At 40.1% G+C, this 18,392-nt stretch overlaps 1 protein-coding gene across 1 annotated transcript in view; it reads left to right on the top strand.

The window, feature by feature from the left end:
* The window catches only part of COX10 (cytochrome c oxidase assembly factor heme A:farnesyltransferase COX10), a 117,278-nt gene that overhangs the window by 72,060 nt on the left and 26,826 nt on the right, over positions 1 to 18,392 (top strand). The window contains exon 5 of the mRNA XM_090291936.1: positions 12,665 to 12,735. Coding sequence (XP_090148062.1) covers positions 12,665 to 12,735 — 71 coding nt within the window. The remainder of the gene's footprint in view (positions 1 to 12,664; positions 12,736 to 18,392) is intronic.

The raw sequence follows: 18,392 nt of genomic DNA, 5'->3' as shown, positions 1-18,392 counted from the left end.
AGTGTTAAATGAAAAAATATCAAATTATAAGTGTATGTAATATGTATATATCTAAGTGGTAGATCCAAAAGTATTTGTCTTTTAAACCAGTAATTTTCCTTTTGGAAACTGATGTATCCAAAGTGAAAGTAAATAAATATGTATACCTTTTTTAAAAACACTGAACAGAGATGAAAGTAAAATAACTCTCCCTGTAGGTGTTATTTATATATTTTAATGTTTTAACACTAAAGCTTTTAACAGTAGTGTTAAAAGTAGGTGGGTGGGATTCCAGTGCATGCTTATCTATGGACTATAAGAACTTGCTAACACAAATCACCTTAAAATAACAAGGGAGTGAATGGAGGAATAATAAATAGCACTAGTGTAGACTAGAAAGGCTACCGAATTGGGTGTCAAAAAGATGGAAGGATCTCTGTCCTGACATTCTGGGGCCAAAAACATCTTCACGTCAAGTATTGGAAAATCATCAGTGTTTTCAGTTGTCACATGTAATTTTTAAGTCTAGATGAATCTGCACATCCTTGAACAAATTGCCTATATTCCTTTTTTTTCCCCCTGGGTGGATTCAGGTCAGTATTCAAGTATAGTTTTGTAATGCTATCAGACCTCTTTAATTCCAAAATGTTCTTGAATAGCAGAGGAAGTTCAATATGTTTCTTTCTTTAACATTTCTATACCCTAGCAATCTACTACATTAAAATAAATACTGATTGAGATTCTTTCAAATACTTCATAAAGTGATAATCTCTAAAGGGGCTCACATGAATAAAACTTCCTTATAGGAGGAATAGCTTTTATCTGATCTTTGGCAATAAACACACTCAAATAGGCCTTATTCTGTATATCACATATTGTAATCTGACTTTTTTCTCTTAATACCAAATCATGAACTTCCTAGATTACTGAGTATTATTAGCTTATAAAGGGCTTTTAAAATTTAGTATTCATTTATTTTGCCATTAATCAAGCCCATATTGTTGGATATTGGAATTATGTCTAATAATTTATAAATGATTCCACTACAGGTGGTCATAACAGTGATTCTTTTTGAAAATAATAAAATAATTTGAAATATATTTTCTGTATTCTCCTCCTAATGATAACTGCTCTATTGGTGGCAAAACTGTTTTTTTGTTTGTTTTTTTGTCAGTTCACATTTCTTACTTGTGAAGGGCTCACCTTACCAGTTCTTGAGTACTAGCTACAGAAGTAAAACATAGACTTTTGCTAAACGTTCTCAAGTGTCTTGTACCCCAGGGCCCGGTGGGCCAAATTTTGGGTGTATCAGTATTGAGGATCATAATCTGTCCTTTCTCTGAACTTAGTATTGGCAGTTATTATCGTCATTTCTGTGAATCTTATCATACTGCTGCTTATTATTTTATAAGTATCTTGTCTCCTGAGCTGGCCTGTGAGCTGGGGGCAGGGTCTGGCACTACCTCATTGTCTCTGCCCCTGCCATGGCCTGCTGCTCAGGCTGTGTGGTGTGCAATGAGGCTGCCTGGATTCAAGTCCAAGTCTTGTAACCTTGGTTAATTACTTTACTTTTCCAGGCCTCGATTTCCTCATCTTTCAAGTGAAGATAATGGTAATACCTATGTAGTAGAGCTATGGAGAGGATTACTCAATGCGATAATGCTTAATTCACAAGACACTTAGCACAGGCTTGGTGATAGTAAACCTTCAGTTACTAATAGTAGTACACTGTTCCTAATTTTTTAAAAATAAACCAGTGCATTGCCGTAGCCTTATCAGTATTAAAAAAGACACTTCCCATTGGTGTTCTATATTTTGCTTGTCTGTTATATTTGTTCAACTATTAAACTAACTAGATTTTCACCTGCTTTGATAAAGTTGTGAATGGTTTATCAAGAGGCTTCATTAAAATATGAATCTTCACAATGCTAGCCAGGATCTGTCAATTATTTTTTCATAATGAATTTGGCTGGTTCCCTCATAGGAAATATACTTCCTTGTTTTCTAAATCCATAGCTGAGCATGTGCACTGTTTTTCAAGTGGAAAGCTGATCAAAATAAAAGGTTTTGTAATTTTATTACTGAACTTTGCATAAGAGAATTTCAAGTGAAATAACCTAGCCACTAGACGGTTTGTTGTTGTTGCTATTATTACCAAGATAAGTCAATGGGGTTTCTTGGCAACAAAATAAAATTGCAGGATAATTGCAGACTTAGATACTTTGTTCATCGGCATCATAGCTCAAAGCAGAAAACTACAGATGTGCATATTTAGTCTTTGTACCTAAGAGGGTCCCTCTGTTGTCTCCAAAACTTAGTATTAAAAATGGTTTCAGCTTGTGGTGTTTATTGGATGGCCACCTAGCTTGCTGGAGTAAATAAATGCCTATAAGTCCTTGAGCAAGGACAGTGTGCTATCATAATAATAAAATAAAACAAAAATTCTGAGACCCCTGGGCTTAGTGAGCTGCAGCTATGCATAAACAAACAAAGCTGTGGAAAATAGCTTTGAAAAGAGTCCTTAAAAGTGAAGAAACATTTTCTAAAAAAAGCATCTTCTCTAAGTGTGTTTGACCTGCCATCTTTGTAAGGATTTTCCTCCCTCAAACTAACCTTCAAAAAGCATTGGTGATGAAAAATTTATACTTCAATGTGTTTTGGAAAACCTAAAAGACTTAATGTGGTTTGAAAAATGTAATGTAACATTTAATTTTTTAAAATATCCCCAAACTATGTGCAAATCTTATATAAAGAATGTAGCCATATCTGTGTAATTTATACTTTGGGTTTTTCTTCTTTTTATTATAATAAAAGAAAATTCTGAAAAAAAGAAAAAAAGAAGCACAGACTCACTACTCTGAAACAAACTATAAATTACTATATTAGGGATTGAAGCATTTTTCCAGACTTTTAATGACTCCCTGACCTTCCATCAGATTATCACCCCGTCCTTACCGTGCCCCTGGGCCAGGCCTCCGGAGCTCCTTCCAGTCCTCCTCTCCTTAGAAGCAACATGACAGCAGATACATTTTTATTTTTAGCATGTCGTTTTCTCCTCTACTTATGTATTATTTCCGTAATATGTAGTTTCAGAAGTGGAATTCATTAGGAGGAAACTGAACTTATTGAATTTAGAGTTCCTTATTGTTCTTCATAAGAACATTTTCTCTTCATTTGTAAATATATTGTTATTTTCATGTTATTGTTTATGTTTTTGTGCTTAATTTTAAGCATTTTACATTTTTAATAGTAATCTCATTGACTCATTGTGAGGCAATGAAAATTTTAGATGATTAAATATCATGTAATATATGTGATCAATAATCTGCAGTGAGCCTGTCCTTTATTAATTGCAATGTTCCATCTGATTTCTTGGTTGCATAGCTTTCAAAATCTTGACTAGTGATGGTAATTTAAAAAAAAATACTTCTAATTGAATTAATTTTTAAGTCATCACATTATAATAAATGAAGGAAATGGTGCCTCAAATATATTTAATTATTAGAGCTATCATTTTGAAAAATTATTTTGATATAAACTAGATGCTACTTTAGAGCTGTTCCTCATGTAGTCTTTCAAAAATTTAGTCATGGGTATTGTCTAAGATTTCTAAGCCTGATTATAAATTAAAGTGCTAATTTATCTATCTGTTCAACATCATTTGACAAAATTCCAATCCCTGTCCCCAATGTGGCTTGTCTTATTAATTTGTATTATACCTATAAGGACTGCCTTTTATAAGATGGGGAGTACTTTAGACTATTCTCATTCTGGAATAAAAGTCACTGTCAAGTGGGTAGGCTAAAATAAATGTAATGGTTTGATAATTCAGCATTGCAAACTAATTTTTATAAAAACATTTATTATCTAATATTGTATCTAATCATTAAAGATTTAATTTTAAAGGGTCTGTTTACCTTTCCTTTTGTTATGGATTTGTAGGAGTGGAAATGGTTCTTATTGTTTCATGTTTTAGGCTGGTACATTTAATTTAGAATTTCTCTGCCTCTCATAAGAGAAGCAGTACCTGATCTGAAAGGTTTTTTAAAAAAAATAGATTATGCTAAATTGAGAATTGTGATCCATTTGGCATTTCTAAAGTAAAATCTCTGATTAGAAAGACACTCAAATAAAATTTAAAGTGTTTTGTATGAAAAATCTGACTTTGAGTATTTATTTGGACTTTAGTCTGGTAGCAGCTTTTCATCATTCATTTTATCATACCTACTGCTAACATCAGTCCTTTACTGTGCTATTCTGTGCTTTGACTGTTTCCTCACACTAAAAGTAAGAGAGGGAGTAAGGGCATCCATTGGAAAACCACCGCTGCCACTAGCCTGAAATGTATTTTAAAAGGAACTCAAAAGAAATTCAGTCAGTAAAATTAAAACCTTTTCTATCTGGAAGTATTTCATTAAAACATTAATACTCTTTAACTCATGTCTGTCAGGAAATTACATTGCTACTTTACGTGGATAGCATGTGCAAACAAAAAAGTCATAAATATTCCCAAGCCTAAGAATTGCCTCTGAGACAGAAAACTGATGCAGACAGGAAACATGTAGATGTGTAATTTGTTGTAGTCTTTAAATACTGAGATTTGATGACAAAATTGCATTTATCTCAGCTGCATAATTGTGCCAGTAATACATAGTCACACATCCATTACTGAAATACATGGGCATTTTATAACATTTGCCTGCTTCACGTGGTTCAACTGATATTTGGTAGAAAAGGGGAAAAGTATTTGAATTATTTTTATGCCATTTTAAATTAAAGCCTGTTTTAAAAGGTACATTGAAAAACTCAAAATGAACCCCTGAACCCTACTATATCGTCTTTTTTAGAAACTCTTAGTAATTAAGAATTTTTATCCACATACCTTAGCAAAGGGAGCATTTCCTTCCAGTTTGCTCTCAACAGAACTGAGAAGATTCTGTGTATGGACTACTTGGTTATTTTCGGGTCATTCTGTGAAGTGGGCACGTGCCGCACTCTCTGAACACGGGGACTGCCTTATACACGTTACAGGGTTTTGTTTGGCTTCTCGGGAAAGAAGGTATATACATAAACCTTTGGGGTTCCTGGGAAATTACCCAATATCCTATCCATTGTGTATGACAAATGTCTTGCCCCACTAAAAGAATTTTCAGCTGTTTCATATCTTTCAGCAAAGGAACCGTGGGCCCTCCTCTGTCATGGATGGTCCAACACTCGATTTAGATATACGAGTATAGTCTGGACAGGAGTGAGGCATTTTTAGTAAGTGAGGTGAAAGGAAAACAGTGGGAATATAGGAACAGAGACAATTGTAAAAAGCCGTTAGAAGTATTTCAATTAATGTCTACTGTATAGAACCTGTGTTTCCTTTTTAAGACCTCTTTAAAAATATCCCAATATATTTTGTATCTTATTTTTATCCTTTGATGCAAGAATTATTCTTTTCATTATTATTTATTATTCCATGTAATAGTCATCATTTTTATTTACCATTCCATTTTTTCCACTTAAACTCATAAAGCTACATTTTGTAATATACAGTACTTGCTTTAAACGTGGAGATTTTCTTAAAGTTATCTTAAAATAATTTTAGGGAATCAGAAAGAAGATCTATTAGAATTGTGGGTGAAATGGGCAGTGGAGAAAATGTTCCTGAAGTTCAAATGCACTGTACTTGTACCCCATCACGGAAACTCCGGTGTTTACAAATCACTTTGCTAAGATAATAGAGTAGAAAGTTGGTGTCTGTTAATAAAACTTATCATTTTCCTTTTCAGTTATATGGTATCTGAAGTTCAAAAATAAACTGTAATCTAGAAAAAAATATGTTAATCTTTTAACATTGAAAATTTACAGAAAACAAATGTAGCTTTTTTAAAGATATATATTCTCAAATAGGCGAAATGAATGAGACTTATTTTTTCCCCAGTTCCTTCGGGCCGCCGCCTCTTTGCTTCCCCCTCTGTTTTTCTCTGTCGTGTAGAAAACTGTGTTGATTAAACCAACAGGTGCCATGAGTGCTGGAGCAGGCTGGCTGCGTGCCCACAGGCGTCGGGGCAGATACTGTGTCACCGCAGGTCCTGGGGGTGCTCTGGCCTTAGGAGGGAAGGGATAGCCCAGCTGAAATACATACCGCAACCCCTGCGGGATTAAGTGCGTTTCCTTTGCTTTATAGTGCAGAGTTTTACAGTTTCTTTGTTTGGGAGTTCTCAGATTGCTTAATGATTTCTCTAGCTCCTACCCCCACCGCATCGTGGCCAGATGCATGTAATAGCAGCATTTGAACCTCTGTCGATTCGCCAGTTTTATTGCTCGACATGTGGTATAGCCTTTTCTTTTTGAGTATCGTATCATTCTTCTGCTATGGAGTCCCAGATAAAGATGATTTTACTTATTTCTTGCCTTTTACAAATGCTTATGTTCTAATTTTTTTTTTTTTAATAGCAGCTTTTAAACTCTGTCGTATTTTAGGGGACTGTTTCAGAAGTCAGACTGTTGTCATTATTTTTATCTCTGTAAATGTTGTCAGTAAGCATGTCTGTTTTGTTTTATAGTTGTAGAGGGATCCACAAGAATTTATTAATATGATAGTCTTGTGTCCGTATTAGATTACGATGAGGTAGTGCTAGTTGAGGAAAGATTTTCTAACTTATTAAGCCCTAGTTTAAAAGACCTCTTCATTTTGCAATCTAAATAATCTGTTTGTATGAGTACCCTTTAATGGACTTTAGTGCATTTATTTGTTGTTCTTTAAGACTGACCTTCAGAATTAACTTTTTAAAATGGTTTTTGCAAAAATGGAGTTACAGTTCTTGGCAGCTGTTAAGAGTGTCAATTCCCTTGAGCTTATTTGGAGATTTTTAGACGACTCTTAACTTCAGCCTGACACCCTGCCTTCCTGGACATGCTGGTTAAAGTGTGGGCCCCACGCCTCCCATATATTAGGCGGAGAGAACTTTTTCTCTCTTTGGCAAGTGCTAACCTCATACTAAAGTCAGATGAGGACGCTGGGAGACGGGCGTGGTTTGGGAGAGGGGGTGGGATGGGGAAAAGTAAGCGCGCTTAGGTAGAGATGGGAACAATCCAGCAAAAGGACACACACAGGCTGAATAGGCTGCAGAGAGGGATAAGTGATGCAATAGCAGGAAGCAGGAGGAGCAGGCTGGCCAGTGCAGGTGCTGGGACCGAGCAGTACTGGACTCTCGAGGAGGGAACGCGGAGCGCGAATGGGAAGGGGTGAGAAGGGGCCAGAGCTCCTGGGAAGAGCTTCACAGGCCACAGGAGAGCCTGCGCCTCATTCCCCGGGCGGGGGCGGCCCTAGGAGAGTCTTATGCGGGCAACTGGGATCAGGTTTGCATCTGAAAACGTCACTTTGACTATTGCTTGAAAATTAGTGGGGGCGGGCCAATGCAGAAGCAGGAAGTGGTTTTTAGGAGGCCGTTTTAATCCAGGCGAAATAATACAGCAGCCTGGATTCCGGCAGTGGCCCTGAGGATGGGGAAGGTGGATGTGTTTGAGGAATACCTGGAATCAACATTTTGCCTTTCCTGTGACCTTTTCTGCGGGGTAGGAGTTTTAATTGACTATGCCTATATTAATGTTGGCTTTATACTTGATCGGCTTTGTAATTCCTTATTAGTTAACGTAAAAAGGGTTTGTCTGGATTTTGTATTTGTATCATTGAGGTAGAATTTATTACCGAAGTACAAAAGACAATTGAAAAGTACAAAAGGTAAGGAATAAGAGATCATCCCACAAGTCTACCCAGAGGCAAATATTGTAAATATTTTAATGTGTTTTCCTTTTGTCTTTCCTCCGAAAGCAGGGTTACAATCTGAGGTCTTTCTGGCAGGAGGAAGGGTTACCCCCAGCACCCTTTTTGAAGCTGCTCAAAACTGATGTGACTTTCTGAGTTTTGTACATATTGGATGTGGTACTTTGGGCCTCTGATAAGTGCTGGGTGACCTTTTATAGCTTTTTATTATTTTTCTTTAAGGGTAGAGCTTTTAAATACAGCTTCATGAGAGAGGAGAATGTGCCTTCGATGTCACATGAGGGGAAAAGCCACTTCTGAAGCACGCCAGGCGCACATATGCTTGTTATTTCAAATGCTCGTGGGGAAAAGTCAGTGGGAACAATGAGTCTTCCTTAATTTGTTTATTCTAGGTATGGCAGTAAAACAGTGGTAACAATGAAAGAGTAATGGCCGACTAGGTATTTAAACTGAGTTGGAAGATGAAAATAATGATATGTGGAATCCTGCTGGAAAAGGTGCCCCTCCCTGGCCTTTATTTATTTTGTTTAACACCCCTTTAACTTGGTCTGAGAGTAACTGAGACAGTATCTAGGATTTTGGAAGCTTTAGCTGTATTGGAGTGACAGACGCTTGGTGGGTGGAAAACAAGCTCTGACAAGGTTCAAGTGGTTGGTTTTTCGTTAAGTATTTAGAAAGAATGTTGCTGTCGTTATTTAGCATAGAGAAAGAAAGAGTTGCGCCTCATTATCAAATCCATTATTTTCTGAACTTGACAAACATCTTTAGAATACATCTACTTTTTCCTAGGGTATGATTAATCAAAGTAGAGACAAAAAGTTCATCACTCAGGCCAAGTTGTATTTCTGTCCACTTTGGGTATCTTGTCATTTTAGCTCACAAAATTCAGTAGTATTAGAAGGATTTATATACATATGTTACATTTGAGCACCATTTCTTTGGAGTAATAATAACTTACTAACATAAAAACATAGTATAACAGAAAACAAAGGTATTATAGTAGGCATCTAATAAATATTCATTACACAGTATAGAAGTGCCCTGTATCTTAATCATGTGACTCTGGGGGGTAAAAATGACCCATTTACTGCTCTTATTAAACTTCTTATGAGACAGAGGTTAATATAAATCATTTATTATGTTTATATTGATCATTGAGTTTCAGACACTTAAACTAGGAATACTCTTTCTATGGTAGGCAAGTTATTTTATAGGTGTGACATGTATGAAACGACATGATTTGGGGTTGTCAACTTTACAGTGAGTGGTAAATAATTTCACTACATCTGTCTGCCCGACATCTTCCCACTGTCTTCTGGTAATAGAGTTTTTCCCTCCTATAGAAAAAAGAATGCTTATGGTTTGAGAGGGGTACCATGTCATTGTATCGTTCCACCAACACCCGTCCTACACTCACAGGGTAGTCACCTCGTGCCCTGGCCATGATGATGTGTGGAGCCATTGGCGCTAAACTCTGCTAGGGCTGCTGAGACCATGACGGTCTGTGGCTGTCTGTGACAGTCTGTGTGCTTCATGGAGAGAGCCTGCACATAGAATGTGCCACGCAGATTCAAGAGATGCAACAAGCCAGAGTCCTGAAAGCACACTTGATACTGAATCTAGTAATATCTAGAAGCAGGTACAGCCCTGCCCTGGCTGGTGTGGCTCAGTTGGTTGGAGCGTCGGCCTGTAACCAAATGGTGGCTGGTTCGATTCCCAGTCAGGGCACATGCCTGGGTTGCAGTTTCGATCCCCCATCCTCTGTCTGCGTCTGGGCACTACGATCCCCAGTTCAGGAGCAAACGGTAGGCAGCCAGTCGGCGCTTCCCTCTCACATCGATGTTCCTCTCTCTTCCGTCCTCTCTCTCTTAAAGCAGTGGGGGAAATGTCCTTGGGTGAGGATGAGAAACAAATTAAAGTAAAAGCAGGTACAACCCTGTTGTAGAGATAAAGCCCCATTTTAATTTGAGCTAGTTTGGGTTGTTTATTTTATTTGCAACCCCAAGAACCTGAGTAATATAACTGATCATTGGATTACTGGAGGGCAAGAAGTGTGAAGGATTATCTTATTGATGGGAAGGAAGATGGTGAGGTAGTGAACTTGAATAAAAAAAGGAAAAATTTATAATGAAAATCATTCTGAAAGATTGATGGATTTTGATGAAGAAAAGAGACAGAGGAAAACTTTTGAAAATGTAAGGGAGAGACAGAAAATAAGTTGTGTGCTGAAGGAAAAAGCATGGTATGTACGTCTGTGCAATACACCGCTCGGGTGTTTGAAATTTTTAGTCTCCATGTATGAGGACTCTGGAGGCAAGAGGTACGGACCCACACAGGGCTGACGTAACACGGGAAGGGCAGCGGTGGGGCCGTGGACGTGACTTGTCCCAAGGGATCAGTAGTAGGTCTCTCCTCCACTCCCCTTGTGTCCTGTTCCGTGGGGACAGGCTATGTAAGGGGGCGGAGGGCATGTCTTCCTGGACTTTCGTTTGTAAAGACCTGGGAAGGACTCCATTGACCCAGCTGGAATCGGATACCTACTTGGTAAACCTGTCACTGCTGGGAGTGAGAGGGGAGGGAGAAAAGGTCCCCAGGCTATATGTCCACTTGGGGCCCAGTGAACAGACCCTTCTAAGAGAAGCAGGGAAAGCCCAGGCCTGGCCCCTGAGTCAGTGTGGTCTGAGCAGCTGTCCGAATTGTTCGCCCCAGCATATTACTTCTGGTGGTATTTGAAGTAGTGAGGAAATTTTAAAAAGGGACAGAACAGTATATTTATATTCTAAGTGTTGGTAATACTGCACTTGTATTTTATTTTCAACACCTATAAATGAGTTTTACTTCACTCCTTCAGAAATAGTTGGATCCAACTGAAATGATAACATTTAAAAAATGTATAAAGCACAGGAAAATGTGAACAGATTAAAGTAAACTATAGGTTCTAAAGTATTTAAATTTCTCATCTAAATATACTGTGTTTATGCTTTGGAAATGTGGTTTAAATATCTAAACCAAAGCAGTAAACCTAACTGAAAGCATTATAGAGAATACATGGAAAAGAGAATAAAGGAGCATGATGAGCTCCGCTGCCTTGGTGCTAGGAAGGTTGTTGAGCCCTCAGTGAAATGAATCTTAAGTCTCGGCCAGCATTGTTTTTTACCCAGATGCTGCTTGTCCTGATAAAGTTAAGCATTCGTGGGAGTCAAAAGCTACGGCCAAGTTATGGCACCTGGAGGTCAATTGACACATTCTAGGCTTCAGTTCTCATCTCTGGGTGGCTAATTTGCCAGAAAGTAGAAAAAAAGCAATATGTTTTTTCATCCAGATGAAATAATTCATTAGAATTCCTGAAGAAGGAATTTGCATGTACACACACACACACACACACACACACACAGACTTCAGGACTGCCAGGATAGTCACTATACAGGAGTTTCTGTGTTATATAAATAACACCTTGCCAGCATTTAAATAATGTTATCTATAATTGGAATCCTCATTAGTGCTGTGAAATTAAGTTAATAATCATGAAGGAAAGATTATTTCAAATACCTATAGGATGTGTTTGAATTTTTAGAGGGAGAAGGAAACGTAAACAGAACATTTAATTGCATGTAACTTGAACTAATTTAATAAAGAATATAGACTTACAGGCAAACATTTTTTAATATTTATAAATGTTGTGTTTTAAAATGGTACATGGTTTTTTGCACTGATGGTTTATTAAAAGATTACTATTGAGTGCCTATTTGCATAGCTCCCTTTAACATTAAGAATATAAATTCAGGTATCTCAGGAAGCCTGCCATTTAGATCATTAGATAAGATGAACATGTTGAAAAGTTAAGTACTTTTAAGTAGTGGTACTGTTGCGAGTAACAGAGAAAAAGCCTGTATGAGTTAGGGTTTGATCAGAATGTCAGAGAGTCACTGTGAGTGGTATGTGGGCTGTGTTATAGGCTTAGGCCTGGTGTGATCCTGGGAGTTAAGCGATCTCTAATATTGGTGTACCTGTGCCTGGTGCCTGTCTGACCTAAGCAGAGCCATCAATCAGGAAGGTAGCAGAAAGTGAGAGAGGCCTGGCACCTGCAAGGATGAGCTGAATCTCATGAGAACAGACTGGAACTGTCTGTGTCTCGTGCTTCCCAGGATGCTACTTGGATGATACAGGTGACCTGCAGAAAAGCTGGTGCCCTTCATCAGGGAGCAGCATGTAGACTTGGCCCAATACTATGAGAAGTGGACAAGCTGGGGACTGGCTGAGGCCCGAGATCTGGCAGGAGCTGGAGAAGCTACAGCTACTCCAAGCGACAAGGAAAACCAGCAGATCCACAGTTGTGTGTGAGCTGCACCAGTGCCTGACCTTACACCAACTTCCCACATGTGCAGCTGGCTGCCGCTGCACCTCCGCCTTCCAGACCTTATGCAAGCCTCTCTTATGGCTCTCCCTGACCTGCAGGTGTACAGCCACGGGAATTCTGGGAGCATAGTGCCAGGTTCGCAGGATTGACACACCATGGTGGCCACCACAGTGCACCATATGGGCTTGGTGCTCAGGTACATCGTTCTGTCACATTTTACTTCCAAATAAAGCAATAGCAAAACCATATTTACGTCAAATACGGCGAAACTATCCCTCTTACAGCCTGAAACAGTGGCTCTGAAGAATGCAGCTATATAATTTACCAAGTAGTTTTCAGAGAAGATAAAGGAGAAACTGTGTATTCTTGACAATTAATGGGTATACTTTTTAAAATGTGTCTCTTCCAGGAACTTTTCCTCCAAAACGTACCAAGAGTGTTAATTTGTACTATCAAAATTAAAATCAAATTAACTGTGGGAAAATTTGTAGAGCTAAAGCAGAATTGTTTCACTTTATATTTAATGTTTTCTCTTTTTTCCAACTTCTTTGCAGTTTTTTGAGGTGCCATTTGATTCAAACATGAATAGGACAAAGAACAGACCTCTGGTTCGTGGACAGATCAGGTAAAATTATAAATACAGCTCTCACATTAAGAAACATTTATTTGCTTGTTTACCTTGTATCATTTCCCAGTCTTTTGCCTTGGGTTGTGGATTGAAAATAACACACACCTAAAGGGACGTAGTGGTGTGGAAACACAGTACTTTTCCCCTCTACCCGAAATGTGCTGCAGAGCGCTGAAACCGATCTAAGATTTGCAGCCTTGTTGTGGGAGGGACTCAGGCAACGGAGTACTCATTCAGTTCCTTTTCGCGACATGGGCTGGTTTCCCTTGTAGTGGCTTTAATTAAAATCAGCCCATTCACACGAATGATTTCTGACAAATCCATATCGGGCCACAGAAGAAACTCATGTCTGAAGCCTTATTTTTTCAGGTAAACTGATAATGCTGTTATATGCCAAGTAAGTTACTGCCTCCATTACTCTGTTTCACTAAATTTAATTACGTGGAACTAAAAGGCTATAACTATTTTAATATCACTAATGGTTAATAATTAAACATTTTACTTCCTGGAGACCTCAAAACTGGCATTTAAAATATTTTTTAATCCAATAGATTATCATAAGTCGAGTAGAGTAAAAAGAGCCAAATGGTTTATACAAATCAGTGAAGCCTCTTTTCGTATTTCCAGGAAATGCCCCTGCGGAGCCTCAGATTTATTGGGGCAACACTTGTGGATCAAATAACACATATTAATAAAACAATAAAGGAAACAAATGCAGATATGGCCAATAAGTCTATGTAAAAATGATTTTTAATATTAACTGGTTTTAGCTGTTCAATTCTTAAATGACCTTAAAATACCATTTTATTGAAAAGAGCAATAAAGCCAGATGAAAGTCTGTAAAAACAGAAATCTCACCTACCTATATTTTATTTCCTTTTTTGAAATATTAATACTATCTGCTATGTTGATGTTCAGAAAATGTCAGAGTACTCTTGAGACACGTTGTTCTAGAGGGGAGAATGCAAACTGTAACCTACATCAAAAGCTGAAAGCGGCTCTTGACACTGGCCAAACCACGGGTGGGTTCTTAACTTACTCAGCAGTTCTCTTCAGTCACCTTCCTCAGTAAAATTGTGCTCTTCTTCAGAACCAGTGGAAACAGGGGGACATAGACCTGGCAAGTAGTCACTGGGCACATAGTGGCCCTCAGGTGAAAACCAGCCGTTCTCCTAGGAGCTCATCTGACTTCGCCCAGTGTGGTCACTTCTGCACTCAGGACAGCGCGGTCTCTCAGCACTTCCAGAACAGAGCCTTGGCAGACGGGATCCACAGGGCCCGGCTTTTCGGAGAGGCTACAGTACAGTTACTAGTCTTTAACTTCACCTTTTGTTTGGAAGATGACTGAGGCAGAATCTCATTTATGATAACCTTAATTGCTATTTTAGGGCACAAATGATAGGCCTGAAAAACAAAGATTCTACCTTATTTTTATATCTAGGATCTATTTTACTAAATAGGTACAAGGAAATGTTAAGAGCCTGGGGCAGAAATCTTGCATTGAGCTGTATAATTTTAAAACTCAAGAGTTTATATCTTGTCAGTCAGTGTTTATTATAACACAGTAAATCATTATCTACTACACAAATATTTTATGGGTGGATGTGTGAAGGGGTGTAGTAGAAAGTCTTGTAGACTGTCTTTTAACATTCATCTCTCAGCTTTGGTGGTTCTCACCTTCATTGTGGCTATTGGGCATTTGAGTACAAAGTATAGCCAGTTTATTTTGAAATTCTCTTTTTGGTATTTACTACCCCATTTTATTTAAGCTGATATGCCTTATTGTATCTGTACAATTTCATAGATTGTTTTACAATTTGGCACGCAAGCGGTGAGTGCCTGTCACTGTCAACGGGTAGTAGTAGTGTAGTAGGTCCAGGAAAGAAAGCCTTGGAAGTCTTTTGCCGTTGACCGCTATTTCAGTCTGGACGTAGCTTGGTTTCTATCCATTCTAAAGACATTCTGTAAACTTTTATGGAGAAAACATATTTAATTGACTTCTTCGGGTGATTGCAGTTTACTTTGAAATGTGTTATTTAAGAAACCTACTCCTAGACTAGTTGTTCTGTGATTTTGTGAGGATCTGGGGACAGACCCGAAAGGAGCCCTTGACTCATCTGCACTTATGGGGGCACATCTGTTCTGTGCTCTTGGTTCTCACTTCTAGAAAAGTGTGGCCGCTGGGTGGACAGAGATGCCTTATAGAGCTAACACTGAAGATAGAGCTTTCTGTTTGCTCATTTAATTTATTCTTCATTCCAGAAAGGATTAGCCACATCATAACACTATCGTAGTTAAATAAAGAAGTGGTAATGGAAGGCAGGTCTACAAACAATAGAATTTAGGATAAATGATAAGACCGCAAGAAAAGCCTATCAAATCACATAGTTAATAATACTGAAGTGTGAATTTCAGCCTCCATTTCCTGCTGGCATCACAGTTACATCATAATGACAATCATGAGATAGTTAAATTCCCCTCAGTGTTCAAGAGAGAAAACTGTGGCTCCAAGGGCTGTGAACATCTAGCAGAACAACAAATTGGCTGGGTCCATTTGACTCCACACCCTGAGCTCCTAATGATGACACATAAGTGTCTCCAAAAGTGCCTTGTCCGTGGGAAGAAAACACCACTCGAGGGAGACCTAACTTCTGCCTCTTCTTAAAAATGAGAAGGGGCAAAAGGGACACTTGGTGATGACATTAGAAGAATTTCCTACTGACTTCTGTAGAGGAAAGAAATAGATTTCTAAGGCATCATAGTGTGAGCCAGAGACAAAATATCAAAGAGCAAACAGCTCCTAGTGAGAACCATTTAGACTGTATGGCCTTGAAGCAGCTGGGGAATAGGAAGCTCGCGGCCAAACAGAATGGCCTGAGGTTGCATCTCTTCCCAGTTCAGCTGGAAGGCAGAGGAGAGGCGCTGTGGGTGCTGCGGGTGTACCAGGTGCTCGCTAGAATCAAAGAGCTGGTGCAGGGAAGTGCTCTGCCACGGCATGATTGTAAATACGCCCAAGGTCAAATGGTTCATTTGCATTTGCCCTGGGCAGTCCTGCTTTACACCAGCTGTGTCAGCAGAATTACTGATAGTGTCCCTTCTCCCCCTCAACAATGTCCAGTTTGGATGATAACTATATGCATCCAATGATGATCATGACCACAGAATTTCCTTATTGGAAGGCTATTGCACACAAACTCCAGTTGCTTATTCTGCGCAAAAGAGGAAGAAACACATAAATGGAAAGTATGATGTATGTCAGTCAGTTTACAGGTAGACACAGTAATGCAGACCTCCTTAAACTGCTTTTTAAAAGTGACACTCAGTATCTTTATGTTTTCTTATGAATTGGAAGAGATCAATAAGGTCAAATGACTTGTTCGGATATTTCTGGCAAAAAATGCCGTGGCTCTGAACAGTTGTTTTGAGGAAAGTTGGGCTTGGTGCTCCCTTTTATTCTCTGGCAAAGAACACACCTTAGAATTCATATGTCACACATCAGAAACTCACATTGCAGGCGAGTAAACCCACTTAAGTTGAATTCCTATAATGTGATGAAGGCAACTCTCAGAGAAGCTCACCTTATCAGCTAGTCAGATTTGGTGTCATCCAATTTCAATGTAGTGAGTGGCGATTTTTAAGAAGTTGTCTAATAGAAAACATCTCAGTCTTCAGATATTCTTCATATGGTAATGAAAAATGCTGTCTGAGTCTCTGCACAGGCAAGTCACGGAATGACTCCACGCCATAACTTTCTCACACATAAGGGGACCACAATCCCAGCCATGTTCATCTCGTACACACTGTCATTGTGGGGATCACAGTAAAAGCAATAAAATCATGTGAACAAAAGTTCATTGTTGAGGAATGGGTTTAAAAACTCTAGAGAAATGTAGGGCTGTTTGCAGAACTTTTATCTGTTTTCAAAATTTGCTTTAAAATAATTTCAGTGTTTATCAGGCAATTCAGAATAATTTCGGGGGAAAGGGGGAAGAAAGCAAAACACTTGGCAAATAAGAGAACTCAGAAAGTAAAAGCCGCATGTTTTCATTATCACATGTAAGTTGGCACAAGCACTCCTTGGGAAGTAGGCAGTTCCGGAGCCCTTCACCACGCTGTCGTCATCAGGGCACATCCGTGAGGGTGTTGTCCCTGCAGAGCTGCGTGCCCGTTGCTAAGCTTACGAAGAGGTAAGTGACGTGGTCTCCATCCTCTGAGAGCCGCATTGAGGAGATGGCCACACACGTGCGTGAGGACTCAGTGGAGCAAAGGCACAGTTCACTCGACAGCTGTATTTTTAAAATGCACCTGCAAGCCAGGCCCTGTGCTGGATACCCGAGGGGCAGTGGTAAATACTAAGATCTGGGCATGCCTGAATAGATTGAGAGTACAGCGAGGAGAACGAACCCAACTCGGGAGGTCAGGGGTGACGTAGAGGGAAGGAAGTCTTGAAGGTATGAACCAAAGGGTGAACGAGAACTGAGCCCCTCTGGCTGTTCCTTTCCAGACTCTTCTTCCCGCTCTTCCCCCTCTCTGGCTCCTTTGTTGGGGGTCGTCAGCCTCCTTCTCACCCCCCCCCCCCACTCCCCAGCAGACACCATGTTCTACACTGTCTGTCGCAGCGGCCCACGTCTCGCTTCTGAGCCTGGGCCTTTGGACATCCCTTGGGGGCACCCCTGGGGGCATCTCAGATTCCATACATCCGTCCCAGTTCATCTGTTCTCCACGAAACTGTCCTTTTCATTACACACTTGTTAGTTTACATTCCAAAGTCAGCATCTGCCAGTCGCGCTAGACTTCTTTCCTGTTACTCCCTTCATCGCCTCAGTTCCCCTGCGTCTCTGCCCTCGCGCCCCACTGCTCTAGTTTCAGACTGTCACCAGTTTCGTCCCAGCTGGTTCTCTGCCTTCTCTCTAACCCTTTTCCACTTCTCTTTCACTCAGCTGCCAGGTAGGTTTTCCTCAAACAATCATGTTGGTTTCCATCTTAAAACTTTTGGGATCTCCTAAATATAGTTAAGAAAAAATGTTAGTTTTCAATTCTTCACTGTATCATATAAGGCCTTTCAGGGTCTGATCCCTCCCAGTTATTCAGTCTCGCACCCCACTGTGTTCCCCTTTGTTATATTGTGACTAACGGGGACTGCTGACTTTTCACCGAGGTGCCATGGCTTCCCCGGTCTCTGCCAGGGGTGGCCCCTTGTGCTTTCGCTGCCTGGGTGGGCGTGTCTTTCTCTGGAAGGGATCGCTGTTGGCACCCCCCGGTGAGGTGGCATCAACGCTCTTCTCCTTAGGCCCTGCGGCACACCTGCGCCCCAGCGCTGCCTGTGCCCCGCGCCTCTCCTGTTTCCGTCCTCCAGAACCTTCTCCCAGACGGACACAGAGGGCTCCCCAGGGTGGGCTGGGGGTCAGGAGAGTGAGCAGAGACGCCAGTTACAGGTCCCGGGGGGCGCTGATGAGAGCGCAGGGCAGGGTGGTCACGGTGGGTGAGCGCCGAGGCCGGCCTCTGCTGCCTGCACGCGCAGTTACACTGCGTCCGCTTTCCGTGGTCGCCGGTCTCCCACAGAAGGACTCCGCGCATCCCCGCTTCTCTGCCTTTGCTCTTCCTGCTCATTTCTACGCACCTTCTCCCTTTTCCTTTCTTCTGCAGCTTCTGTC

Source organism: Furipterus horrens, unplaced genomic scaffold (assembly GCF_987537825.1).
Source record: "Furipterus horrens unplaced genomic scaffold, mFurHor1.1.pri manual_scaffold_11, whole genome shotgun sequence".
Classification (NCBI taxonomy): domain Eukaryota; kingdom Metazoa; phylum Chordata; class Mammalia; order Chiroptera; family Furipteridae; genus Furipterus; species Furipterus horrens.
The sequence above is the reverse complement of the archived record's forward strand: the minus strand, read 5'-3'. Positions and strand labels throughout refer to the sequence as shown.